The 27,741-nt window shown below is 53.6% G+C and overlaps 1 protein-coding gene across 3 annotated transcripts; it reads left to right on the top strand.

Moving 5' to 3' along the window:
- The first annotated feature begins 11,389 nt into the window (after positions 1-11,389).
- Positions 11,390-27,740, top strand: LPIN3 (lipin 3). 3 transcript variants are annotated; one of them, XM_007077727.3, is made up of 21 exons: positions 11,390-11,494; positions 15,076-15,228; positions 15,322-15,521; positions 16,731-16,826; positions 17,849-18,114; positions 18,321-18,404; positions 18,746-18,869; positions 19,029-19,371; positions 20,164-20,263; positions 20,402-20,553; positions 20,962-21,055; positions 21,154-21,223; positions 22,887-22,979; positions 23,055-23,098; positions 23,822-23,960; positions 24,933-25,081; positions 25,262-25,348; positions 25,832-25,984; positions 26,150-26,264; positions 26,350-26,453; positions 26,629-27,740. In XM_007077727.3, exons 3-21 carry the CDS (start codon positions 15,330-15,332, stop codon positions 26,771-26,773), a joined length of 2,550 nt encoding a protein of 849 aa, XP_007077789.2. In that variant the 5' UTR covers positions 11,390-11,494; positions 15,076-15,228; positions 15,322-15,329; the 3' UTR covers positions 26,774-27,740. The 3 variants fall into 3 exon arrangements, with proteins under 3 accessions (XP_007077789.2, XP_007077787.2, XP_015391015.2); XM_007077725.3 differs by lacking the exon at positions 11,390-11,494 and having other exon boundaries at positions 15,144-15,228; positions 15,303-15,521; XM_015535529.2 differs by lacking the exon at positions 11,390-11,494 and having other exon boundaries at positions 15,146-15,521; positions 18,324-18,404.
- Position 27,741: the final 1 nt, after the last annotated feature.

Raw genomic sequence — 27,741 nt, 5'->3', positions numbered from 1 at the left:
ATAAACTGGGTAGCTTATAAAAAATAGGACTTATTTCCCCTGTTTTGGAGTCTGGAAGTCTGAGGTCAGGGTGGCACCATGGTCAGGTTCATGGTCAGGTTCTGATGAAGGTCCTTCTCCAGGTGCATAATCAATATGCCAAAGTCAACTTCTGTCTTCCAACAAATGTCAGAAAATAGTGTTAAATAGTCAAAACAGTTTTGAAATAGCAAAAAAATACCAAGTACCTACAAATGGATCTAACAAAAGACATGTACGACCTCTATGGAGGAAACCATGAACATTTTAATAGATATTAGAGAATAAATGAATAATGGAGAGAGATACCATGTTAATAGATTAGAAGGCTCAATATTGCAAAGCTGTCATTCTCTTCAATTGGTCTATAGATTCAAAGCAATCCCAGTTGATTTTCATATGGCACTTGACATGGTCATTCTAATTTATATTAACTTACATTAAACTTTATAGTTTATATGAAACTGCAGAAGGCCAACAATGGCTAAGGTACACTTGAAGAAGTACAAGGTAGAGGGGATTTAGTCTATCAGCTAACAAAACTTATCATAAAGCTCTAATAATTAAGACAGTATGGTATTATTATAAGAGTTTACAAAAACCAATGGACAGGAGACCCCCCCCCAACCATATTAATTTTAGAGATAGCATTGCAGAACAGTGTGGGGAAATGATCTTTTGAATAGTGTTAAGTCGATTGAATGTCCACATGGGAAAAATGACATTGGAACCCCATTGCACACCATCCTCAAAAGCCAATTTCTACACATTATGGACTAAAATATGAAAGGTAAGCCAGTAAAGCTTTAGAAGATAACATACAATATCTTTATGACATCAAAGGAGGAAAAGTTTTCTTAAGACAGTAAAAGCACTAACCACAAGTGAAAGACCGATAAATTGGACTTCTTTATAGTTAAGACCTTTCGGGCATCAAGAAACATCATTAGCCACAGAAGAGAAAGATTTGCAATGCACATAGGTGGCAAAGGATTTATAACCAGAATATATAAAAACTACTATAAATGATGAAAATATAGAGCAATGGAAAAATGGGGAAGAGCAGGGTCTGCACACAAAAAAATCCACATGGCCAATAAACATATGAAAGGTGCGCAGCCTCATTAGTAATCAGGGAAATGAACCAGAGAGAAGAGGTACTACAGACCCACCAGATGGCTAAACTACAAAGTCTGATAGTACCAGTTGCTGGGAAGAACCGTTGGTAAATGTACAAGGGGAAATCTCATATATTGCTGGAGGGCGTGTACTTGTATAATCATTTTAGGAAACAGTTTGGCATTATTTTTTTAAGTTAAGCATAGGAATACCTATAACCCAGCAATTCTGCTCCAGAGTATATACCTAGGAGAAATACATGCCCAGGTGGAACAGGTGGACATGTAGAAGAATGTTCACAGCAGCATTCTTTGCAATAACCCCAGGCTGGAAACAACCCGTATGTCAATCAGTAGAAGGGACAGATAAATTGTGGTATATTCACTTGATGGAATGCTTTATACTGCACAAAACATGAATGAACTACAGCTGCACACAGCAACATGGAACTCTTATAAAAAACGTGGAGTAAAAGAAGCCAGACATAAGAGAACAAGGACTGCTTTTGTATAAAGCCCATAACCAGACAAAACGCAACATGCCCCTGCCCCCACAATCTTCCATCCCTCCCTGTACCTACGAATACATGAAGAAGGGTAATAAAAGATGGATTTGCGGGGTGCCTGGCTGGCTCAGGAGCGTGCGACTCTTGACCTCGGGGTCATGAGTTCGAGCCCCACATTGGGTGTAGAGATTACTTTAAAAAAAAAAAAAGATGGATTTGCAAACAAGTTGGGGAATCACTCTTTTGTCCCAGCCACAACTGCCCCTCTGCTAGATTGTCTCCAGTCGGAAGGGATGAGAAGAGAAAATGGTCCTGGGGGTGAGCTGAAGGAAATTGTTGACACAGCTGTCTGACATGGGGATGGAGAACAACAGTCAGGCACCCCTCATGTTGGAGTTCCTTATGACAACCTCAGTGACATTTTAATAAAGTCACTCAAAGTTAGGGGGCCATACTGACACATTGCTAGTGTGTTAACCTTCACTGGAGACCACGAGGTGGGACAAGCGGCACGGGCAGTTTCTGAAATGCAAGGTACACCAGCCAAATAAGGCCAAGGGGTTTTCACAAGATTCCCAACAGCGAACATAATTTTGTTTTGTGCATGTTCTTCCAGATGTCTTCAGGATATCTAAACATTTTTTTTTATTATTATAACTACGGGATTATATTACAGACTGTTGAACTTTTAAAAATACTTAACAACAGGTGCTAGACATCTGTCCGTTTGAATACATGTAGACCTACTTCTTACTTGGGGGTGATGGATATACCCATTATCTTGATTGTGGTGGTGGTTTCATGGGTAATGAAACATGTTGAAACTCAAATCCTTAAGTGTGTGTGACTGTACATCAGTCATACCTCAGTAAAACCGGAGAACTGTTGTGCCTTCACGCTCTTCGGCCGCTTTCCCCGCCTGACGCTGTAAGCCCCATCCATTTTGCTGTGTGTACATCTATCCCATCTCTTCGCAATGCCGTGCAGAATCTCCCGGCAGGTATCCGTGGTTTACTAGCTCCTTCCTTCGGCACTTCCCTTGCCTCCCGTTCACCTATGCCATGAACATTGCTCTTCTAAATATCCTCCTCCTTGTGTTCTCATGTATCTGAGCAAATTTTCAAAATACATTTCAAGGTGTTAAATTGCTAACCTCTGTGCCCTATGCGTACTTAATGTTACCGAGAACTATGTGCTTATTTTCCAGGAGGGCTAAGCAAGTTTCCTTTCCTGCCAGCTGGCCATGGAGAGTTCCCAGTCTTCGCTTGGGTTTCTGACTCTTCATGCTGCATGGATGTTGGTTCTTCATCCCTCCCCTCTCCCTCGTGTAGTATTGACTTCATGGTTACTGACAAATCTTTAGGCTCTTTTGGTTTATATACCACTTCAAGAGCCTCTTTTTTATTATTATTTTTGAGAGAGAGGGAGAGAGTGGGTAAGAGGGGCAGAGGGGGAGAGGGAGCAGAGGAGGGAGTGAGGGAGAAAAGAGGAGGGGGGGAGAGAGGGATAGAGGAGGGGGAGAGAGGAAGAGAGAGGAAGAGAGAGGGAGAGAGAGAGAGAGGGAGAGAATCTTAAGCAGGTTCTACGCAGCGCGAAGCCCCACATGGGGCTCGATCACATGACCCTGGAATCATGACCTGAGCTGAAATCAAGAGTCGGGCACTCAACTGACTGAGCCACCCAGGTGCCTTTTCATGGTTGCTGACAAGTAATTCGTCAGACCATGGCACATGGCTGTGGCCATTCCCTAATCCTTAGGAGATGGAATTTCTCTCCATCTTTACTTGGTTTGTAATCATGTTTTGGGGAAGGGGTGCATGTTAGAAATGGGAGCTGTGTAGCCTGTCTTTCTGGGCATTCCCTGGCCGCCTTGAAAGGTCCCATCTACATGAAGGAACTGGGCCTTGGTGCTGGGGCCAGTGTTTTAAGCTGCAAGGAATGTGGTGACTCAGCTGGTCGCTCAGGGACACCTCTGTGAACAAGGCCGAGGGAAGGAAGTCATTACACAGGCAGCTGGGCTGTAAAAAACAAAAATACTCCACACACCAAACTCTACAAAGCAGCGTGGCTGTGTGTCCCATGACTCAACGGGACTGTTTCTGCCACGTGGCACCCAGCTCAGGATATGTGGCACACAGCCTTCACCCACTGCCGGCCGCTTCTCTGAGCTGCTTAGAAAGCTGAGTGGGTCGGGACCCCGAGAAAACCTGTGACCGTCTTCTTTCTCCTCCCTCTCCACTCTGGCCATTGCTTCCCCGATCATCTCCTTCCTCCTTCCTCTCTAATCCTCTTGCTGTTACACAGAACAAAAACAGGAATTTAGTATTTCACGCCTGCTGGAGACGTGACGGGGGACACAGTGAGGTCAAAACACCCGCACCCTAGGAAGGCCCTCTGGAGTCAGGCAGATGACTGCCTGACAATTCATATCACCTAGACAGGGGCTGGAGTACCGGAGAGAGGGGCCAGAAGGAGGTGGGCCAGCAGCAGAGGATGGAGACTTTGAGTCATGGGCAAGATCATCAAAGATGTGGACGCTCACCTCTCCTGGAGACCTACTATGTGCCAGACGCCACCCTTGGGATATATCAGTGAAGACAGGTCTTGTCCTCACAGGGGCTTACATTCTCGTGGAGGGGGAGACAAATGCCAAATATCATAAATAAGCAAAACATATGGCATGTGAGAAGGTGGTTCATGTTCCTGGGAAAGATTAGAACCAGGAAAGGTTGGATGGGAGTGGTCAGGGTAGAAAGGTGACATCTGAATCTGACTAATCTTGGCGTGGGTGAGGGAGTGAGCCATGAAGGTGTCTGGGGAAATCACTGTAGGGACCTCCAGGGCAAAGGGGGAAGTGTCTCTGGTGTGCTCATGGATCGGGATCCACGAGGAGATGAATATGGCCGCTGCAGAATGGGTGAAGGGGGCAGAGTGGGACAGGAAGGAGGCAGTGGGCGGTGGGGAGGGCTCTCCAAGCAGGACAGAGTTTGGTTTTAACGGCATCCCGCAGTCAGATGGCTTTGACCTCTGGGAGTATGGCGCAAATGGAGTACAAAATGAAACTACAAATCTTGCCAGAGATGTAGAATTTATGAAGCCGATGAGAATGGTGTTGGCAAACTGTGGGAATCACACAAAGCATTAGCAGATGAGGGCCTGTTTGGGTCAGGTCAGAAAAGGACAGTGACAGGGGAGGAGTTTCCAAAGAATGATTTAAGTAAGAGGTAAGTCTTTGGGAAAACGAAAGGAGCCCCAAAGTATTTTTGGATGGTTGTACTTTTTAGAAAATACAATGCTCCACGAAGGAGGTCATACCATGCAATCTATACCCTGCTCCCAAATCATTCATTCTGTAGTCATACTAAAAATTAGGATATGGTGGCATATATAAACCAAAATGTTTACTTAGAAGATAATAAGATTTTGTTCAGTATACCTTTAAGTTTATGTTAATAACTGGTTTCTTGGGTGGCTCAGTCGGTTGAGCATTGGACTTCGGCTCAGGTCATGGTCTTGTGGTTCTTGGGTTTGAGCCCCTCACTGGGCTCTGCACTGGCAGTGTGGATCCTGCTTGGGATTCTCTCTGCCCCTACCCCACACACACGTGTGCTCGCTCTCTCTCTCTCTCTCTCTCTCTCTCTCAAAATAGTAGACTTTGAAAAAAAATACCTTGTTTCCTATTCTTCCTATGTAACAATGGTTCCCACTTAGCCACATTGTAGTCAAGATTAAAAAAGAGCACTCACTCACTAACACATGAACTAATCCTTATTGTAGGTCTTCTTCCACGTGTCAGGCACCGAGAGAGACTCTGGGGGTAAAGTGATGAGCAAATGTGTCCTCATGAAGACATAGCGTTCATCAAATGGTATATACAAAGTGTCACATAAAAGGATGAAAAAGCACTTTAAAAAGGAAAGAAAAGGCACATAATGCTATGAGAGCCTATGTAAAGGGGTTACCCTAGCCAGAAGGTGCATCAGTTAGTTACTGCTCTGTAATAAATCACTACCGACCTAGGGATTCTCAACAACAGAGATTTATTATCTCAGTTTCTGTGAGTCAGGAGTCTGGGCATGGCTTAGCTGGGTCTTCTACTCGGGGACTCCTAAGGCTGTGCTCAAGGTGATGGTGGGACTACATTCTCACTTGGGGGCTCAAGCTCCCTCAGATTGCTGGCAGGATTCATTTCCTGGTGGCTGCAGGACTGAGAACGCTGACTTCTTGCTGGCTGTCAGCAGGATGGCCTAGGGACCACCCATAGCTCCTTGCCACTCAGGCTTCCTCAACATGGCTGTTCCCTTCCTCAAGTCAGCAAGGAGAGTGTCAGAACTAGTCTGTTAGCAAGACTCTATGTTACATAATCATGGGAGTGACACCCCATCACCTTTGCCATATTCTAAAAGCAAGTCACAGGTCCTACCCCCACTCGAGGAAAGGATTACATGAAGGCATGAACACCAGGAGATGGGGAGACAGGGGGTCACCTTAGAGTCTGTCTGCCATTGAGGGTTTCCCAGAGTAAGTGACAATGGATCTGGGATCTAAAAACTGACTTGGCATGAACTGTATAGATAGGGGGCAGGGGAAGAACAATGTGGGCAGACAGTGCAATAACATTCACAAAGGATCTAGTACAATGACCAACAATATTATCTCTCTCCTGCTCAACAACCATCCATGGCTCTTCAGTGCCCATGGTTTTGCCCAACACTGAAGGCCAGACAGGTTGTCTCCTGGGCACTTACTTTCTCTCTCCATCATCTGTGCCTTTACTCACTACTTCCACCCACTTAGACTGCCCTTGCCCTACTATATACACTCCATCTATATATAATTCAGGGCCCAGAAGAAATTGATCTTCCCTAAACAATATTTTTGAATACCTATTTAAGTGGAGGGCACCACGCAAGACCCTTCTTGAATTGCAAAGCCTAGTGAAACATGGTCCTGGATGTCAGCAGGTCGGGGCAGAAGGTATACCCAAATAAAAAGAGGAGGAACGGAAGTCCCTTGCCGAAGGTCAAGCCCATGGGGCAGCTGGTAAGTCCTGCAGAGATTTTGGACACACAGAAAGTGCCGCTTCCTACGGTGGTTAATGGTCTTCCAGTAATCCTCCCCGGGCTAGAAATCGCAAACGGATCCTAAGGTTCAGCCAAACTGACGTTTTTCCGGGAAGGACAGCTGGAATCGGGAACTGCCCAGCCTCAGCCCACACTGCCAGGCAACCTGGCCAGGCTGGGTCAGTCCTCTGCTGGCAACAGAGGCTTCGTTGGCAGAAAGAGGAGATAGCTACGGAAGTGTCCTGCGCTCCAGCCCAGGAATCCCTGACCACATCCAGGGCCTGTCCTTGAAAAGCTGAGAGAAGAGGCCCCAGTAGCCCCACGGCCGTTGCCACATCAGCAGGAAAAGGCAACATGGGAGGCAAAAGCGACTTAGGCCAGTAGCCCAGAGCCTGGCTGCCTCCAGCCGGAGGTGGAGGGCGGAGCCGGAGGCAGGGGGCGGAGCTGGAAGCAGAGGCGGGGTCGGCGGATGGGTGGGGCCGGCGGAGGGGAGCGGTGACCCGCCCTGCTTTCCCAGTCCCGCCTCTCAGTCCCGGAAGGAGCTGGTCTTAGGCTCTGCTAGTCCTGAAACTGAGCACCTGCCCGCTGCTGCCATTGGGGGTCGAGTCTCCGCAACCGCTTGGGGAGTGGCGGGGGCAGACCTAGGGGCGGAGGAAGGCCTGGAACCCCCTGCATCCCAGTCCCCACCCCCATCTTCCCTAGTGCCATCTCAACACCCATTAAAGCTTTTTCCTTTGCTCTGGGGGCAGAGGACCCTCCCCCCACCCCCCCAATCTGATACTTCCCCCGGCCCCCCCGCTCTCCTCACCTTCATCTTCAAGACTGAACTACCCCCAGGTAGCTCTGCAGGGCCTTTGTACTAACTAGTCCCTACACCCAAAACATGCGCACCCTTCTTCATCTAACTAATTTCAACTTATTTTTCAAGCTTTTCAAAGCCCTCCTTGACCTGTCCCATATTGCTATGGGTTTCAGGGCTTGGTCTGCCTAAGCCTGGTCATCTTAAATCGCAACTGCCTCTGCCGGACTACCTGTCTATTCTTTCTCTTCTACCCCGCCCCCCCCCCCCAAGACTGTGGGGTCACTGCAGCATCTCTAGTGCCTGGCCTAGGTATGGTGCTCAGTGAGATCATAAACATCCTGCCTGGAAGTCCTCTGCGATCCCCTAGACCTCTGCCTGGTGACAAACTCCTGTAGTCACTTCACCTGTTAGAGCAGTAGGTCTCAAACTAGAGTGTGAATCAGAAACACTGAAGCGGGGGAGGGGTGTCTTATTAAAATACAGGTGACTGGGCCCCACCCCCAGAGATTTTGATTCATAAATGTGCAGCAGAGGCTGAGAGTTTGCATTTCTAAACATCTCTCAGGGGCTGCTGCTGCTGACACAGGAACCAGGTTTAAGAATCACTGTTAGGGCTGGGGTGCCTGGGTGGCTCAGTTGGTTAAGCTGCCTTAACCAACTCTTGATTTCTGCTCAGGTCACGATTTTACGGTTCATGAGATTGAGCCCCATGTGGGGCTGAGCCTACTTGGGATTTCTCTCTCTCTCTCTGCCCATCCCCCGCACGTGTGCATGTGCTCTTTCTCTCTCTTTCAAAATAAATAAACATTAAAAAACAAAAAAGAATCACTGTTAGGGCATCAGTTTCTTCATCAGTAAAATAGGATAACTACTGTCCATATGCCGTATGAGGTTTTATGAGAACGAAATGAGATTATGCAGATGAAGAACTAAGCATGGGACCTGTACCCAGGAGGTAGTCACTAAGTGTTTGCAATTGCTACTGGGAGTGGGAAGGACACATGCCATCAGGGGAAACATGAGCAGAAGAGGTGGGTAAGGGTCCAAGCAGGGTAGCTGGGCTGGCAGAAGAGCAAGGCCCAGCACAGCAGCCAGGGAGTCAAGGTTGTGCTATGGAAGCAGGGAAGCAGCTGGGAACCATGCACAGTTCTGGAGCAGGGCAGTGACAGGTGGAAGCTGAATGTGGCAACATTGAGCAGGAGGGGCAGCAGCAAATTCCCTGTGCTGGCTTTTCCTTGGCTGTTTGGCCAGGCATAGAGCTGCTAGATTTAGCAAATAAAAATGAAGGCTATCCAGTTAAATTTGAAGTTCAGATAAATAATGATTTTTCTTTTTTTTTTTTTACTATAAGTATGTCCCAAATTGCATGGGACATACTTACACTAAAAAAACTTTTGTTATTTATCTGAGCTTCAAATTTAACTGGGTGTTCTTTATTCTTATTTGCTAAATCAAATAATCCTAGCGAGACATCAACTCCCTAGCTCCCAAGCCCCAGGCCTCCATGCTGGAGGGAGCCAGCCACACGTTCCTCTGCCTCCCTCCCCATTTTCAATGAGGCCACCAGGCCACCAGGAGTGACTGAGGAGCTGTTCCAGGCTCAGTCTGGCTGCCATAACAAGTGGTCACAGCCACAGGCCTAGGTGAACAGGTCCTCCCACTTCACGCCGGGTTCACCCAGCAAAAAAGTCGTGAGGCACAGTAAATAATCATTGGGTCTATAATTTATTGAAGCACCTAAAGTTACCAAGTCCCATAAAGAGGGAGGTGCCATGTGCACTTGTGGGTTACTTAAAAGTCAAACAGTTGCCACTGGTATAGGCCTGCCTGGTGAGGGTACCCGGGGAGAGGAGAAAACAGCCCCTATCCTCAACCCCAGACATGAACAAACACAAGAGCCCAGGGTGCTTGCATGCTCAGAGCGTGCCTTGGAAATAGTTCTATAAACTGCAAGCTAGAACAGGGTGGTCCCTGCCTCATTCAGTTCCGTTGGACGTTGGGATAAGTCATATTACCAGCGGCTGCCTCTGTCTCCCCCACCCCCATAATCACCAAATCCCGATGATTCATAGTTCCGGAAACAAGCCTGTTGGAAATCCAATTACTGCAACAACCTTTATGTCAATTTATTTCTTCACTAAAGAGAAACAATGAAAACAATATGTGCTCCATTTTTTTTTTTTAACGTGATACACATTTTTGAATACCTAATGTGTGCCCTTTGTGCTAAAGCTCAGGAGTTCTCAGCCTTGGCTGCACAGTGCCATCACCTGAAGATTTCCCAGGTGATCCCAGTACCCCAGGCATCAGTATTTTACCCGGGGTATGGTGCTCTCAATGCACAGCCAAAGTTGAGAACCACTGGCTGAACTCGTCATGCTTAAACCTCAACACAATCCTGCAAGGTAGGTTTTATCTCCATTTTGCAGATGAGGAATTGAGGCTCAAAGAGGTACAGTAACTATGGCATCAGTAGCCATCACCTTGGACCTCTCCTTTCCTCCCAGGCTCCCTTGTGGGATTCTTATGTTTCCACGGTTTCACTGTTAAATATAATAGTTATATATAATGCTTCCATAGATATGTTGGAGGCAGTGCTGCCCTCTGGCCAGCTTGAGATAGCTCTGCTCCCAACAGGGCTCTTTTGAGATACAAACCAGACATGGTTTGGGTTTAGGACTGACACTAAATGGCTTTGCTATAGTGAGGACAACTGGAGACAGTCACCCCACCCAGGTCCCGTCATCTTGGGTCACAGAACAATGGCGGCCACCTCTCACTCCCCACCACCCGGGACCCTCTAAGCCTGGCTCTTTACAATGCACCCCACTCCTCCAAGCGTCTCGGTGCCCTCGCTCTTCACAGCAAACTCCCTCACCTCCTGATTCCTAGCGCATCTTTTTTGCAGGAGCCGTACATCCACACGGGTTGTCAGAAAGGCCTTTGATCGAGGACAGGCCACAGATCCGAGGGGAAAGAAAACCCGTGTCCTAGCCCGACTCCTCGCCCGTGGCTCGCGGGCCCGTCGATTCTTCAGACGTGTGCGCACCTGGGCTCACCTGTCCCGCTCCCGCCCGGCCTGCCGGCTGAGAGGAAGGGCAGCAGGGCGAAAAGGCTGGTCACCGCCTGCCCTCTGCTGGCCGATAGCAGTATTGACGCTCCACCGGTGCGTCAGATGGGTGGCATGAAGGAGAGCGGGCATCTATTGAGCTCCCGCTGTATGTCAGGCACTGAACTGGGCGCTGGGGTGTAAGGATGAACGCGACCTGCTCTCACAAAGTTCAGCTTCAAATGAGGAGACGGACAGAAATCAAACAGTCATTCAAACAAATATGAAGTTACAGCCGTGGGCTATGTGAGCTTATGATGCGAGGCTCCTGTCCAGTCTACGGGATGTGTCGGGACGGTCAGGGAAAGCTGCCCCTGAAGAGGGAACGCGTGAGGGCCAAGTGCCCCACAAAGTCGTTTCATGTAATCTCGGAAATCACACGAGGTTGCTATCCGCTTTGCCAAACAGAAAACAGGCTCAGATTGGGGAAAACTTACCCAAGGTCATACACCAAGCAAAGCCAGGAGGGCCTAAGTCCGCCGGATTCGAAAGTCCCCGCTTTTCCGCTGCTCCTGGCGGTGGGGCAGGTGGGGGCCACCGGGACGTCCCATCCAGCCGCTTTAGGGAGCGGGGCGGGGCCGGGGTGGAGCCTGCGCGGGGCGGGGCCTGAAGTCCGGCCCGCCCAGCCTCTATAGGTGAAAGGGCGCCCTTGGGCGTGGGGACTGGGCGGAGGCGGGGTCTTTTTGCGGGGTGGAGCCTGGACGGACTGGGGCCTGCAGACACTGGCCTTGGCTCGTGGAAGGGGCGGAGCCGGGATCTCACCAGGTCCTAGAGGAGACGGAAGCTCCAACTGAGTGCGGGGCCGAAGACACTTACCCTGTGCACTCGGGCAGAGACTGCGGTTCGGGGTCCCGGAGGTCCAGTGGGCAGCTCCCCAGGTAGGGCCTGACCCCGGCCTGAGAAGAAGTACCCCCCCCCCACCCCTGCCCTGCCCCGCCCTTCTGTCCTGCCATCTGACCCTCGTTCCTTCCTGTCCGCGGGCCTGAGTCCATCTCCAGTCTTCAGAGGGTAGCTCAGGCGTGGAGGAGCCGCTCTCACTTCGTCTGTCTCCCTGGCCCAGCCGTTGCGGGACCCCGGACATCCAGAATGTGGGATCAGGAGATAAGATGCCAAAACCTCTCAGAGGAGGCTGGCGCAGCTCCACCCCAGCCTGACTGTGTGACCTTGGGGAGATCACCCACCCTCTCTGGTACTGAGTGTCCCGTGCCTGCAGACTGGGCGAGTCAGCTGGCGTAGCTGTGAAGGCTGTTGGGGATCCAGGGGTGCAGCTTTCTCCCTTCTAGGACTATAGGAACACTTATCCTTCTGCTTCTTCTGGTCCTGGGTGAAGAACTGTCTCCCAACCCTTCCCAAATCTGGGAGTCTAGAAAGGCCGAGAGCTCAGCCCCAGGGCAGTTTGTTCTGGCTTCCCTGTGGTGGAGTTGTGTGCTGGCCTGGGAGGCCTGTGGGTGTTCCCAGAGTGGACTCTGAAGCTTGGGCATCCTGCGAAGACTGCCCAGAGCCCACCTGCTCACTTTGCAATTGGTGGGCCACCAACATTCAGGGCCTCGAATGCTATGCAAAGAAGTCTAACCTCTCAAGGATGGGCAGGGCAGGGCATTGGAGTCTGACCTGTAGTGTGCCCTAAGGACCAGCCTGGTGACTGGGGCTGTCATGATGCCAGAAAAGATACTACTGTTGATAGGTGACACATATGGGCATTTATTGCATGCTAGTGCTTTACCTGAATTATCTCATTAATTACTCACACATCCCTTATGCCCATTTCAGAGGCTGAAACCAAAGCTCGGAGAAGTGAAGTGATTTGCCTAAGGTCGCAGCTAGTAAATGTCAGGGAGGGAATTAGAACCCAAACAGTCTGGTACCTTACCCACAACGTCCTGTTGCCACCCAGGATCTGGGCATCTGGTAGTAAAGCCTTGACCAAGGACAGCAGGAGGAGCAGGAGATTGGGGAATAGAATTCAGAGGGCTCGGGAGGAACAGACTCGCATAAGTCCTGAGAGGAATTCAGCTGGCCTGGGTCCCTGGGGGGAAGTGAAGTGTTTGATTATAGACATACTAGTTTGGGGTGAAGGGAGGTATAAGGGAGCTGAGCAGAGCTCTTCATATGGAGAAGACCAAGGAGGCAGAGCTGGGTCCTGGGGGAACGGAGATGCCTTCAGAGATGGGTGTAGGGCTTGGCTCACAGGAGTCCCCCCAGATACTGAGCAGACAAATGCAGGGGGCATCTGTGTGTGTGTGGGGGTGGGGGTGTGGACAGTGGGAGGAATGAATTGTTGGCTGAGAAGGGTTTGAAAAATTGAGGCCTTGTTTCATAAAGGGGAAACAGGCTAGCAAGTCACTTGCGTGAGGATACCCTGTGGCAGGATCAGAGTAGGACCCAGTGCCCCTTGGGTGCCATTTCTGCTATTAAGCTCTTTCTCCTACATCAGTGGCTCTCTACCAGGGGCAATTCTGTTCCCCAGAGGACGTGTGACAATGTTTGGAGACAATTCGGTTGTCACAACTGGAGGTGGGGTGATACTAGTATCTGTGGATAGAGACCAGGAGTGTTGCTAAACATCCTACAATCCCCCCAAAGCAAAGAATTATTCAGCCCCTAATGGCAGTCGTGCTGAAGTTGAGAAACTCTGTGATAGGTAAGCTGGACCTATCATTATTTCTCCAGCCCAGCTCCTTTGCCCCTAGCAGGACAGATAGCTCAGGCCTGAGCCTCCACCTGGGCAGACCTTTGCCCCCACTCCTAGTCTGCCCCTCCCATGCTTGCTGCCTTATTCCTGGAAACTTCTGAAGTCCTCTCTGCTTTTCTTGGGCACAGTGGCCTAGAGCCCTGCCCATCACATGTCTGTCCTTGTCTGTCTTCCTAGACCTTTTATTCACAGAATTTGATGTGGTAGGGAGGAACCAAAGTGGGAATTTTCACCTAGCACATAGTAGGTGCTTTGCAGATAAAATATTTATTAAATTTGAGTGCCGTTTTTGGGATCAAAAATCTTCATTTTGTCCCAGGTTTTCATTTTAGCAATTCTAATTGTATCTTATGTTTGTGAAGCTCTGTGTTTCTAACAAGCACCCCACCCCCCAGGTGATGGTGACGCTGTTGGGCCATGAGCCACATTTTGAGTGGCAAGGCATTGCAGGGTTGTGCAGAGGTGGGCTGGGGCGGGGCTGCACCCCCTGCAGACAGCTGTGGCTGTGGTTTGAGGACTGTGGAGTGGAAGGAACCATGGTATGGAGTCAGGAAACCAGGACACAAAGCATTACTCCCTTCCCCCCATCTATGGGCTGTTAGCTGAATAGAGTTTGGATAAGTCACTTAACTTCTTTGAGGAGTGGTCTTGCATGGCGGGTCATCCGCCAGGGGTTCTGACGCAGGGTCTGAGAGATGGGAGTGCCCTGTGGAGGTGGGATGGCCTGGATCCTGGCAGCCAGAGGGGCACTAGGCCACTGACCTGGCCAGCAGGGAAGGGGCAATGAGCTGATGCTGGCAGGGCGGGCACCATGCCAGCGTGGCAGCAGCTCTCATTATGGCCCTGGCTCTTCTCCACGGCTGCCACAGCCTTCTGCTTCTGGCTTACCCAGCTCTGCCTGGTGTGGGAAAGCTGGAGGGACCGGTCTGGCTGGGGGAAGGAGGGGCAGCTTTGATGGGTTCAGGGACGAGCCCAAGGCCTGAATGTGGGTCTCAGGGCCTGACCAGCTGAATGAGGGTCTCAGAAATGGGGGTCAGGCTTGATACCTATGGCCTAGAGACACTGGGATCAGACTGTGGACCCGTTCCAGGGAAACTGGGAAGGAGTTTGGTATTTGAGGCCATAAACCGAGAGCTTACTCTACCCCCAGCTATAGGGGATGCCCTCCTTCAAGCCTCTGACCCCAGGAATAGAGCTGGGCAGAGCCTTAGGTACCTGCTGTACCCTACCCCTGGGAGGGATACCCCTGGGAGAATCCCTGGTTCTCCACAAGTCAGCCCTGATGGCCCAGCAAGGCCCCTTCCAACTCCTAAGACCAGGAGGCAGCAAGACAGATGAACCCATTTCCCAGATGGAAGAACAAAGACTCTCTCCTCCTTACTTCCTGGGAAGATATCAGTCTTTAGGGCTGTCACCCATTACCCAGCAGGGCCCTGGGCCTGATATATCATGAGGCTGCCTCCCCCTATTCCCACAGTTGGGCCAACCCAGTGGTTCACACTGAGGGTTCTGCAGCCAAACAGGCCTGGGTTTGAGTCCTGGCTCCTTTCCTTACTAGTTGTGAGGTCCTGGGCAAATCACTCCACCTCTGAGCCTCAGGTGGCTTGTCTGTAAACAGCAGTAATGACACCCGCTTGGCCAGCCTCGCAGGTTGTTGTGAAGTTGAAATGAGCCCTACCACTGAAGACCATGGTCATTATCATTACTCATGGCATTTCGAGACGCAAGCCTCCCCAGATCGCCTTACCTGGTGCTCTCATTTGACAGATGTGGAGATTGGCACTTGGAGAAGGAAGGCAGCTGCCCAAGGGTCTCACAAGCAGGTGGTGGGCAAGCCAGGACTAGAGCCCACACTTACAGACATACCTCCCGCCCCACAACTGTTGCCCATCTGCAAAGGCACTCCGAGGGCAACGCACTGTAAGTCTGGGGACCTGGGGGGTCAGGCTGCAGAGACTCCCTGCAGAGGGAGGTGGACCTGACCTTTGCCCCAGCACCCCCTCCCTTTGCCAGCACCAGCCATGAACTACGTGGGGCAGCTGGCAGAGACGGTGTTTGGGACAGTGAAGGAGATATACCGGGGCCTGAACCCGGCCACACTGAGTGGTGGCATCGATGTGCTGGTGGTGAAGCAGGTGGACGGCTCCTTCCGATGTTCGCCCTTCCACGTGCGGTTCGGCAAGCTGGGTGTCCTGCGGTCACGAGAGAAGGTGGTGAGTGCTGGCCGGCCAGGGGCCACTGTAGGGTGGGCTCTTAAAGCCAGGACAGCCACTGCGGCCCCAGGAGAGGACCGAGGCCTCCCTCAGGTGGGGATCTGTCCACGGGACAAGCTTCCGTTCTTTCGGATTTTCTTTGAAAGTTTTGGGTCAGTCTGGGGATTTGGGTCCAAGAGGGTTCCCGTTTTCCTGTGGAGGTAGCACACCGGGGCAGTCCCTGGTACTGGGGGCATCACACCTGGCTCTAGCTCACTGAGAACTTACGTGGGTTTTCTTGGTAAGTCTTTTCACCCGTGCAAATGAACACACTCTGCTCTACCTGGTGCTGGAGGGGTGATTTTGGAGCATGACATAGGAGCTGATGACACTGTCGAGGGTGGCACTCAAAGGTTAGCTTCTCTCTCTTAGGAAAGCTGTGCTGTCTTCTCTGGGCCCTGGCGAACGTGACAGATTTTTAGTTAGCACTGAGGTCGGGAATATGAAAAGAGGTTTGGGGGGTCCAAATCCCTTTTGCATTGGAGCCACTGGGGACTTGCCAGAATCCTAACAGAAAAGCGTAAGCTTGTAGGGGACAGTAGGTAGCGAGGTGGTTAAGAGCTTGGGTTGTGGACTCAGCCTTCCTGGCTCACATTCAGCCTCCCTCGGCCACTTCCCAGTATATTACTTAACACCCCCGAGCCTCAGTTTCCTCATCTATAATGTAGGGGTAGTGATAGGAGCTACTGCACAGGGTTGCTGGAAGGTTAAATGGGAGAGGCCCGATAAAACTCTCCATTCAGCGCTTAGAAAATGGTCATTCGGACTATGGTACGTGTATGTAGTCAGCAAGTGCTCTGGCACTATCCTGGGGGTTGGGGAAACAGCAGCAGCAGCGACAGGATGGGTCATGTCTTGTTCTAATGGGGTGTGGCAGAGAGAAGAGTTAGAAACCACGGCAGACACAAGAATACTGAGACGGTTATATGTGCAACAAAGCCCAGAGAACGGGGAAATGGTGGGGGAGGGGCATGGAGAGTTCAGCACAGCCTCTCTGAGAAGGGGAACTTGAGCAGAGACCCTCAGGGTGGGGAGCAGCCAGGGTCTGGGGTGGGGTGGGGCTGAAGTTCCAGCGAGTGCAGTGCTCCATGAAGGCAGGCAGGACAGTAGACTAGAAGGTGGGGGTAAGGGACAATGGTGGGGACTGTGTGCTATCATGCCTCGTTACAGGTAGACATTGAGATCAACGGGGAGCCCGTGGACTTGCACATGAAGCTGGGAGACAGCGGGGAGGCCTTCTTTGTCCAGGAGCTGGAGAGCGATGATGTAAGCGCCTCGTGGCACCTGCACCTTCACTAGTGCCCCCTCTGGCTGGGCCCTTGGGACCGGTCACCGACCCCACCCCTGGGAATACCCCAGCAGCAAGAGCCTGATGCAGGGGGACTGGTTAGGGCTGGCACTCGAGGCATGCTGTTGGAGCCTGGGTAGAATTGGGAGGGGGGCAGCAAGGGTTGATTTCCTTCCCGGGGAAAGTTGGGGGAGGTTTCTCAGAAGAGGACACCTGAGCTGGGCCCCTGGAGGGTGGAAAGGAGGGCTTCCCAGGGAAGCTTGGAAAGGAAGGGAGTGCTGAGGAACTGGCTGGGGGGCTGGTGAGCATGAGATGCGTGGTTCTGGATCTGGTGCTGGCTCGATGCAGTTAGAACATAGAAGTGTGTGGGTGAGAGCTGAGCAGAGGCGTGTTTGCAGAAGGGGGACAGAGCCCAACACAAGCCAGCGGAGGTGTTTAAACAGTTTGAGCTTCACAAACTTCAACTGAGCCCCTACTCTATGCCGGACACTGTGCAGTGGACTCGGATGAGGGGTGATCCCTGTCTCCAAAGAAGCTTCCCAGACTAGCCTAGGAGACAGATGTATAAACAACAGATGATGGAACTACATGGTCATTATAATGAAGGGAGTTGGAACAGGGGCTGGGGGTAGTCAGGGTAAACTTCCTGGAGGAGGTGATGCCTGGCTGAGTCTTAAAGGGAAAGCAGGTGTGGTCAGAGAATGAGTAGCCAGTGTCCAGGTTTCTAGCTGGACAGTGTGGTTCATGTAGCACCTGGCCCGCCATGAACTTCTGGGGTACATGCAGCCCCTGGGATTGGGGCTGCTCTCTGTCTCTGTCAGGGAGCTCGGATGCCAGTGGTGTTTGCAAGGCCTTGCTGCTGCTGCCTCTGGCCAGCCTCCATACCTGTTTTCCTGACCCCAAATGAGCTCACTCCAGGGCCTTGGGACTCAGGCAGGGCTCAGAATGATTGAGTGGTGAGGGTGGCCCCCCAGGCTATAGCCCCTGGTCTGCTCCACAGGAACACGTGCCTCCCCGCCTATGCACATCACCCATCCCTTGTGGGGGCCTGTCTGGGTTCCCCTCAGACTCCCAGCTGAGCACAGACAGTGAGCCTGAAGCCATCATTGAGGGGGTGGCCTCCACGGGGCGGAAGAAGAGGCGTCGCAGGAGGAAACCCAGGCGGAAGGAGGACACGGTGGCAGCCAATTCCAGTTCTGAGGAGCTGGAGACAGGCGCTGAGAGTGAACTGTCTCTACTGGAAAAGCCAAGGCCGGAGCCCCCAGGGTGTGTGGGGACCAGGGTGGCCAAGGGTGTGGGGATACCAACCAGGGTTCAGGCACCTTTCCCTTTGCTGATGCTGTGTGACCCTGGGCAAGGGCCTTGATTTCTCTGGGCTTTACCTCCCCAAACCCCTGACACCCAGGCTCCCATGCCCTTCCGTGGGTACCCTGTCCTTGTCAGTGACCATTTATTTCCTTGTGACCCCTCAGCAGTGTCGAATCCGAAGGGGAGTCCTCACCGCAAGCCAAAGACTTCTACCCCTACTCTGATGGCGAGTGGTGCCCCCAGGCCAGGTGAGAGTCCAGGAGGCCTGCAGGCAGGGACTCAAGGCCAAGGTCTTAGAGTGGCTTTCATTTACATTTTCCTAATGAATGATATAGAACACATTGAATGTGTTCATCAGCCATTTCTGAATCTCCTTTGTTAAGCCTTTATTCAAGTCTTTGCCCATTTTTTTTTTTTTTACTAGACTGCCTCATTATTGTTGGTTTGTAGGAATTTTTCATATATTTGTACATTCTGGATCCAAACATAGGCATGAATACGTATCACAAATATTTTTTTTCCCCAGGCTGGGTGGGCAGCGGTGGGCGGTAGGCTGGCTCGAGGGTCTCTAAGTTCTTGTTTCTGGCAGCCTCTTGCCGGGTGTGCTAATGACATCCCCAAAGAGCGACTCAGAGCTGGAGCTGCGGACCCCCGAGCCCAGCCCCCTGCGAGCTGAGTCCCACATACAGTGGGCCTGGGGGAGGCTGCCCAAGGTGAGTTCCTCCGCGTCAGCCTCCCGAGCCTGCCTTTCTGCGGTCCCTGTGGGTCAGAAGTGGAGTGACTGATACCCGGGACCCCCCAAGGCCTTTTGGGGTGTGGGAGGCCGGGCCTGCACTGGTTTACACCCCCCGCCCCCGTTTGTTTGATTGAAGGTGGCCAAAGCAGAATGGCCCGAGTGCTCGAAGATCGCTGATGGTGGTGTCAGGGCAGCTCCACCTCTTCAGGGAGAGCTCGGCACCCCCTCTGCTCCTGTGGCTGGTGTGGACCCTTCGGGGCCCCTAATCCTGCAGACAGGGGCTGGTGCTGACCTTCCTCCTACTGACACGGAGCCTCCTGCTCTGGTGGGTCCCCCTCTCCCCACCCCTGAGAGAAAGAAAACCGAGACTCAGAGCCGAAGGGATCCAGGCCTCCCTCCTCCCTCGAAATCATGGAGCTGGGCCGCCCTGGAGGGCCCACTTCCCACCAGGCAGCCCGAAGGGGTCTCTAGCAGGAAAGGTGAGTAATGGCTGGACCTCTCCCAGGCTTTTCCTGGCCTCATGTTACCCACTGGCTGGACTCTGGTACTTCAAGCATGTTTTGAGCAACTACTGTGTGCCAGGCACTGTGCTTGGCACCAGCGCTCATGGGCTCACAGCCCAGCGAGGCAGATAGACAAAGCATGCGTGAACAGGAAGAGCGCGTCGTGGGTGATGCAGGACAGAATCATTGGTTGGGACAGGGGCTGTTTAAATCATGTGGTTGGGGAAGGCCTCTCTGAGTGGGTGATGCGTGAGCGGAGACTCCAACAATAAAGACCCAGCCAAATAAGGATCAAGGGAAGAGAATTCTAGGCAGAGGAAAGAGCATATGTCAAGGCCATGAAGTGGGAGGGAGGCTGTGCGGCCAGGAACGGAGGCAGCTGGTATGTCTTGAGCAAGGCGGGGGTGGGGAAGGAAGGAGCAGATGCTGGATCCTTGGCGCAGGAGCTGGGGTTTATCCTACAAGTGTGGGAAGGCACTAGGACTCACCGCCAGATCAGTAGTTGCTGGCTATCTATGGCTCTGTAAAATTTAATTACAATTAAATCGCATTTAAAATTCCGTTTCTCCGTCACACCACATTTTCGGTGTGCTAATACAGGGATGTGGCTAGCAGTTACCGTATTGGACCCGTAGACGCGAGACATTTCTATCATCCCCAAAAGTCCTACCAGACGGCGCTGCTTCAGGGCGTTCAGAGACCAGGGGACACACATTGCTCATGCTACTAAGCACATGTCAAGTCTATAGGTGTCCCCTCTGCCCTCAGGCTCCGTGAAGAGAAGCCAGCACCTGGGCCCCAGTGACATCTATCTGGACGACTTGCCCTCTCTGGATTCTGAGAATGCAGCCCTTTACTTCCCCCAGAGGTGCCTGCGTTCTGGGTTCCAGGGTGTCTTGGGATTGGGGCCCATGAGCCCAGGGGTTGGCCAGCAAGGGCCTGGAGGGGTGGGCCCCTCCTCACAGCCTCCTTGTATTTACATCACTATTGGCTTCTTTGCCCCCAGTGACTGTGGACTGGGGCCCAGAAGGTGGAGTGAACCCAACAGCCGGAAGCCTCTGGGGGACCCCAACCCTGAACAGGAGCCAGAACCCACTTTGGACATGATAGTGCTTTCCCTCTGTGGTGGACTAGCTGACAGCCGGGACATCTCCCGGGGTATGTCTGACCATGGCCTGAACCCTTCCAAGGATTGGCACTGAGCCCAGGGGACGGGGGAGGGCAGGGAGGCCCCCAGAGTAGCAGGCAGCCATGGTGTGAGGCTAGGCTGAGGCCTTGCTGTTCTCTGCCCTGTGGAGCCCCATGCGGCCAGCGAGGGCGGGGCGTTCCCAAGACCCTGTGAAGCAAACACTTAAGGCTAAGCTGTGACTTATCCTGTGAATCCAGGATGGCAAATACCTGAGGTGGGCACAGCAGATGCAAAAACCACAGGTAGGGAGAAGCCCTGCTAAGTATCACACCCAAAATGCAGGAGGCCTGATGGTAGAGTGTAGATGGTAGAACGGGGCCTGATGGTCCCGTTCAAATGTGTCAGCCTCATTCCTTACTCTCTGCCTCTGTGCCCAGAGAAATTCAACCAGCACATAGTCTCCTACGAGGACCTCGTCCAAAACCCTGGCCTCCTTGAGCACCCGAACCTGGTGGTGAAAATCAATGAGAAGTGAGTACCAAGGCTGAGACCCTGGCAGCCCTGGAGCCCCCCTGCCCACCACCACCCTGTGGCTGCTGCAGCCCTGACTCCTCCTTCTGTCTCTCCAGACATTATAACTGGGCTGTAGCTGCCCCCATGATCCTCTCCCTGCAAGCCTTCCAGAAGAACTTGCCCAAGGTAATGGTTAGGGCACCAGCGGGCCTGCTGAGGGTAGAGGGTTATGGCCAAGAAGCGGACAGTGGGCAGAGATGGGTCTGGGGCTGACCGACTACAAGACCACTCTGAGAGGGGATACCGAGTTCCCCGAAGCCTCACCCCATGACGTGTGGACAGAGCCCCACCCTTCCCTGGCTTCCTGGCATGGCTGAATCCTGGCAAGGGGACACTTTACTCCAAAGGAGCTCAGGGCAAACCAGAGGGGGATGATAACCTTCAACAGGAGGCTTTTAGATATAAGAGATGAGGCTTGGCAGACAGAGGGCCCACTCCTTACCTTGCCCTGGCAATGTCTCCAGGCTGGACTGTGGGCACTTGCTTGCTTTATTGGCATGCATTTGTTGAGCACCTACTCTGCACGTTTTTTGAGCACGTACTGTGTGCCAGGCACAGGCCGGAGCCAGTCATGCCCTCCCAGAAAGACAGTAGTCAAAGACTCAGCCAGATGAATGTAAAATTCAACCGTGAGTATTGGGAGTGAGGCTGGGGTGCTTTGAGAGGCTAAAGTGGGAGTTTGCTGAGTGAGTGCCTCCTGGGTAGAGATCTGAAGGATGAGTAATCTGTAAGCAGATGAGGGGAGGGGAACAGCATGTGGTGATGCTCAGAGGTGGGAAGGAACCCAGTCTCTTCAGTCCCTCCCAGAACTTCCACTCTCTGACCTGCCCCTGCCTCTCCTATGCCACTGGGAGTGGTACAGGGCCCTGCCCTAATCTGGCCCATGGTTCCCAGATCAGCTAGACTTGCCCGAGAACATCACTAACCAGATGTTGACTGCAGGTGCCTCCCTTTCGTGACACTCGGCTCCACCCTTTGGCTGGCTCTGGGTCTGAGCTAGGACCAGAGCCTATGGGAAGGAGGAGGGCCACTCTCCTGCTTGGTTCTCCTCACTGTCCTCAGACAGACCCACCACCTGAGGCCTCTGGGAGACAACCCCAGTCTGTTTCCAGCTCAAGGGGGTACCCTGGCTGGCCCACCTCCAGGTCATGTCCTCCTGACTTGGGTTCACCATTCTGTTTGTAGGAAGCTGATAAGTCTCCTGGGAGGGTCTTGGCCCTGGCTCTCCTGGCCTCTCCCTGGGGCTACCTAGCACACATCTAATGAGCATCTTCCCAAGGTCATGTTCTCCCACCAGACAATTGTGGTAACACAGAGAGGGGGGCCATCCATGGGATAGAGTCACTGACCTTTGGGGTTGCCTATGTTGGTCTTGGAGGTTGAGGGGAGTACTGGCTATGGATTGTTCTTCCAGCTGTCACTTGGTGGCATCATGCAGAGAGTACTAGATCCTGAGAAACGTCAAAGCACTGCCTTCAGCTACTCTAGTAGCAGTACTGGCCCATAGGATCTGGAGGCCAGGCCGAGCCTGGGCAAGAGCTAGGGGGTCAGGGCTGGAGTAGAGTGGGGATTGGCAGGAATGGCCCTTGGTCTCCTGTGCTCAGGTACATGAGTCACTGTTTGGAAGCCAAGGATGGAGGTGAGGATGCTTCCACAGCCTCCAGATGTTGACAGCACCTTGCTCTAGGGTCAGCCCTAGACTCTGGGTTCATGGGGGCCCCAAGGGCAATGAAAAGTAGGTTTGGTGGTGCAGGAAAAAAAAAATGCCATGGCCTTTATCTGCCCACAGAGCACTGTGGACAAACTGGAGAAGGAGAAGATGCCCCGGAAAGGTGGACGGTGGTGGTTTTCCTGGCGACGCAGGGACTTCCCGGCCGAGGAGGTGAGTGATCATGGCCAAGGGGGTGGTCGGCACAGGGTGGAGGCGGGGTTTACTAGATGTATGTTCTTCCCACAGCGCAGTGCCCAGGCGGAGAAAAGCACAGCCAGGGAGCAGCAGGGGTGAGTTGGATCTCTTAGCTGGCACTCTGCAGCTGGAGCTGAGCCTGGGGACGATCCCTGTGGGGGCAGCGGTGGCGCCAGCAGCCCTCCGCCAGTGATGGTTGTTTGTCATTACCCAGTCGCTTCTACACCCTTTCTTTTTCTTGAGAAATAGCCCCATTTCACACATGGGAAAACTGAGGCCTAGAGCTGCACCAAAAGTTCCACAGCTGGGTACCGGTGGAGCTGGAATGGGTGCCCAGACTCCTGGCCCAGACAAGGATTACCGTCTTAAGGAAGGGTGGGAGGGGTGGGGCCTTCCCCTCTTTGCCAGGGGCCCACTGACCTTGTCTTCTTCACAAGTGACCACAACGCCTCAGCTTGGGTATGAGTGATGACCAGGGGCGGGTCTGCTGAAGCCAAAGCAGGTGGGATTGGGAATAAACTCTAAGACGCACACCTGGGTCTTTCAGGTAAACATCTCCAAGGCTAGCTTGGCCATGCACTAAGGGCCGGGAGCCCTGACCCCTTTCTGGGCATATACTGCCGACCTGCACCCTTAATTCTGCTACCCCTCTCCAAATGGGTGGCACCTAGAAGGAGAGGTTTCTGATCCCCTGAGTGGTCTCTGGAGGGGCAGCGACAAGCCCCAGGTTCCTTGTGGCCTGGGCCAAGGGGTAAGCATCTGCTGGGAGTGCAGGGCCTTGGCGGAGGACAGAGGCCTGAGAGCCGGGCTGCCTGCAGGGCGAAGACTGATGTGCCGAGTAGTGAGGATGACGCCCCAGAGAGCCCTGTGATCCTCGAGGTCCCTTCCCTGCCACCCTCGCCTCCAGCCTACCCTCCTACCTACAGGAAGTCCCTCCGCCTCTCCTCCAGCCAGATCGTGAGTGGGCGCGTTGGTGTGTCCAGGTGGGGGTGGGTGGGGCTGAGATAATTAGGCTCCAAGGAATTTAAAAGCCCAGAATCCATCCTCTTAGAGAATCCACCCTCTAAGGGAGGCCTTAGAGGCCTCCCTAAGAGCCTCTGCTTGAATACCTTCAGGGTCAGGGGGCTCACTTCTTCATGTGCCAACCCATGTCTTTGCTGGATGCCCTCATTGGAAAAGTGTTCTCTATGTCATCTTAAAATATCTACCTGCGGTGGGTTGTGGGTCTCTCTTAGAGGCCACTCTGAAGGAATCGAAGGCTGATGACAGCCCCTCAGATTTTGGCAGTCCCTGCCCCTGAGTCCTGCCTCTGAGCTCAGTAACTGGCCCCTGAGTGTGGCTCTGTCAGGGAGGGGCCCAGGAGGGCCAACCTGGTACAGAGCAGCTACCATCTGTGTGGTACCCCTGTGTGACACCCACCTTGGGGTCAGCCAGGGCCCAATAGCCTTGGTCACCGGCTATGGCTGAGAGCTGCCCTAGGGACCAAGCACAGGGCTAGATCTCTCTTTGGGGGGATGTCACAAGTACCTGTGAGGATCCCCAGGAGGTCCCTTCTATGGAGTGGGGTATCTCTCCACCAGGAGCAATGTCAGCCTTAGGGCCGACCTGAGAAACCTGGGTGGGAGCCACGGGCCAGGCTTTGTCTGTGAGCTTCATCCTAAAGGGGCAGGAAGGGAGGTTAGGGCTCCCGTGCCTGCCGGTGCAGACCCCAACCAGCACCCTCGTACCGCCTAACTGCCCAAGGTTACCCTCTGCCCGTGTGCACGTGTGTGCGTGTGGCTGTCTCTGATGAATTCAGGCAGGTTCTCTGAGCTGGGAGGAAGAGGAGCATGAGAGGCCTGTGGGGTTCACAGGGCACGGTTTGGGGTGGGGAAAGGGGACACACCAGGCTGGGGCACATCACAGCTTCCTCCCTTTGCCCGGCCCCAGCGGTGCCTGAACCTGCAAGAAGGTGCCAATGATGTGGTCTTCAGTGTGACCACCCAGTACCAGGGCACCTGCCGCTGCAGGGCCACCATCTACCTGTGGAAATGGGACGACAAGGTGGTCATCTCGGACATCGATGGGACCATTACCAAGTGAGGCCTGGTTGGCCAGGGGAGAGAGGGAGGGCCTGGGACTGGCCTCCTCTGTGCCGGGGGAAGGGGGACATCAAGAAAGGCCCTCTACATGCAGTGCACCATCCTGGGCACTGGGGGCTGTGGCACACGAGGGCTACATGGGGCTGCCTCGGAGTGACCCTTCTTCTGTGGCTCTAGGTCGGACGCTCTGGGTCACATTCTGCCCCAGCTAGGGAAAGACTGGACACACCAGGGCATCACCAGTCTCTACCACAAAATCCACCTGTGAGTGCCTGGGCTGGGGAAGGGCCCTAGGGAGGGAATGACAGGATGTCTTAGGCCACTATGGCCTTTGCCCCAGGAAGCCAGGCTTGGGGACCAGGAGGGCCCATGAGGGAATAAGCCCCAGGCATGTCCCTGGAGCACGGCAACCTACTGGCTGGCCTCCCATTCTCCTGTGAAAGACCAGTCTCCTGGCGTCTGAGTCTAACTGCTGGTCTTTGTGCTGTAGAGAAGCCTACAGACTTGCTCAAACCTTTGTTCATCCCACTCCACCTGGGCCTCAGGATGCTGTCCGTGCCCCTCCTAGGTGGGACAGCAGCTGAGGCCACCTCTGTCAGCCGTTCTTCCTAAGTCTGCTCCCTACAAAGGCCTCTGGGTCTGAAGGCCAGAGCCCCGGGGTTGAGCTGAGCTGGCCGAAGCCAAGAGGGTGGGGCAGGGAATGGTTGGTCTCTGACGACTCTGTGCCTCTCCTGTCCCCCACCCCAGAAATGGGTACAAGTTCCTGTACTGCTCGGCACGGGCTATCGGCATGGCGGGCCTCACCAAGGGCTACCTGCAGTGGGTGAGCGAGCGGGGCTGCGGCCTCCCTGAGGGCCCCCTTCTGCTGTCTCCCAGCAGCCTCTTCTCCGCCCTCCACAGGTAACCACCCTATAGGACACAAGCCCACAGGCTCTTGTCGGGGTGGGGGTGGGGGGCCAGTCTCGGGTGTCGGTTGAGTCAGACCTCGCGGCACCTGACCCTGCCATCCTCCGATTGCTGCCCTGCCTTGTCTCTCCTTCTTGCTCATGGCCCTGGCTGCCCCAGGGAGGTGATTGAGAAGAAACCAGAGGTGTTCAAAATCGCCTGCCTGAGTGATATCCAGCAGCTGTTCCTGCCCCACGGACAGCCCTTCTATGCTGCCTTTGGGAACAGGCCCAACGTGAGTGTGTCACCTCCCCAGGGGCATGGCCACCTTCTCCCTATCTTATCTCCCAGCCCACAGGCCCCTCCTTTGTCCCCCACAGGATGTCATCGCCTACCGGCAGGTGGGCCTACCTACATCTCGAATCTTCACAGTCAACCCCCGGGGAGAGCTCATCCAGGAGCTCATGAAGAACCACAAATCCACGTGAGGCCAAACCCTGCCATGCACCCCCATGCCGCAAGTCCCCATTCCCTAGCTTCTCCCTGGGCCCCGGTTCCACCCAGGGCTCCCAGGCAGGATGCAGTGTTTGCCCGACATGATGGGGGCTGGGGCCTGGTGGCAGCTCAGGCTCTCGGCGCTGACCCTGTTCTGCCCACAGGTACGAACGGCTCGGCGAGGTGGTCGAGCTCCTCTTCCCGCCCGTGGCCCGTGGCCCCAGCACAGACCTGGCCCACCCTGAATACAGCAACTTCTGCTACTGGCGGAAGCCCCTGGTTGCTGTGGACTTTGATGCCCTGGCCTGACCCTGCCCCGGCTACCCCCTCCTCCCTGGCCAGGTGTTCCAGGGAGTGGGTGTCCCAGGGATCGGGACACTGGAAGCTGGGTACCACGGGGCCAGTCCACTGAACGGGAGGAGGGGGCTGAAGGCTGGTTAGTAGCCACAGAGATCACCCCCCCCCCCCGTCCTGTCTCCTGCCTTTGCCAGCTGAGCTGCAGGAGGTGGGGGGCAGCTGCTCCAGGCCTCAGCACAGCCCTGGCCTGTAGCAATGAAATGACTGTCACCCGGGCCCTCACAGGATTCTCCATGCCCTTGACATCTCTGTCCCTGTCACCCTGGTATGTTGTCCCAACTCCTGACAGGACAGGGAGAAGAGGGAGGTCCCAGGAGGCTTGAGACCTGTAGGCACGGAAATGGCTGGTGGCAGCAGTGGGGAGGGGTTGAGTACCGTCTGCACAGCATGGATCATACCCTCTGAAGCCCGATTCCTCCATAACCCCGGCCCCTTCCCACAGCTCTTGAGCCAGACCTCCCCACTCTCCCTGGCACACCGGTATCTCAGCACACCCCAAGCCAGGATGCTCAGACATCAAGGAACGAGGATTCCCAGGCAGTTCGAGGGCTGAGGGAGTGTGACTCCCACTTGGCCTGGCCTGTACCCAGCTGCTGCCCTTGTTCCCCTGAGTACCTCCCCTAAGGACACAGCCCCCAAACCTGCCAGGGCCAATGGCAGTGACCTGCCAACCCTCCCTAGACTTTGCTGGTCAACTCAGTGCCCACAGAGCTGCCGAGCAAGCTTGTACGGGGATGAGGAACTTTAGGAAGTGGGGCTGGCTCCCCAGCAGTGCAGCCTTCCAGCCTGCTGTCCTTGGGGAAGACAATACCTTTAGATGGGTTAAAAGCTTTAATCCAGGCCTGCCCCCCCCCCCCCCAACAGCACCACAGTGGAAGGAAGAAACCAGAAGGCAGGGCTATAGGGACCTGCAACACAGC

This window comes from Panthera tigris, chromosome A3, assembly GCF_018350195.1.
Source record: "Panthera tigris isolate Pti1 chromosome A3, P.tigris_Pti1_mat1.1, whole genome shotgun sequence".
Taxonomy (NCBI): domain Eukaryota; kingdom Metazoa; phylum Chordata; class Mammalia; order Carnivora; family Felidae; genus Panthera; species Panthera tigris.
Note: the sequence above shows the minus strand (reverse complement) of the source record. Positions and strands in the feature narration are given on the sequence as shown.

Excerpts from the sequence above, each read along its gene's own strand:
- LPIN3 (XM_007077727.3), top strand. The coding sequence starts at position 15,330 with ATGAACTACGTGGGGCAGCTGGCAGAGACGGTGTTTGGGACAGTGAAG. Across the intron at positions 23,099-23,821 it reads ACAGCCAGGGAGCAGCAGGG|GGCGAAGACTGATGTGCCGA; the intron begins GTGAGTTGGATC and ends GGCTGCCTGCAG. Across the intron at positions 25,082-25,261 it reads ATCGATGGGACCATTACCAA|GTCGGACGCTCTGGGTCACA; the intron begins GTGAGGCCTGGT and ends CTGTGGCTCTAG.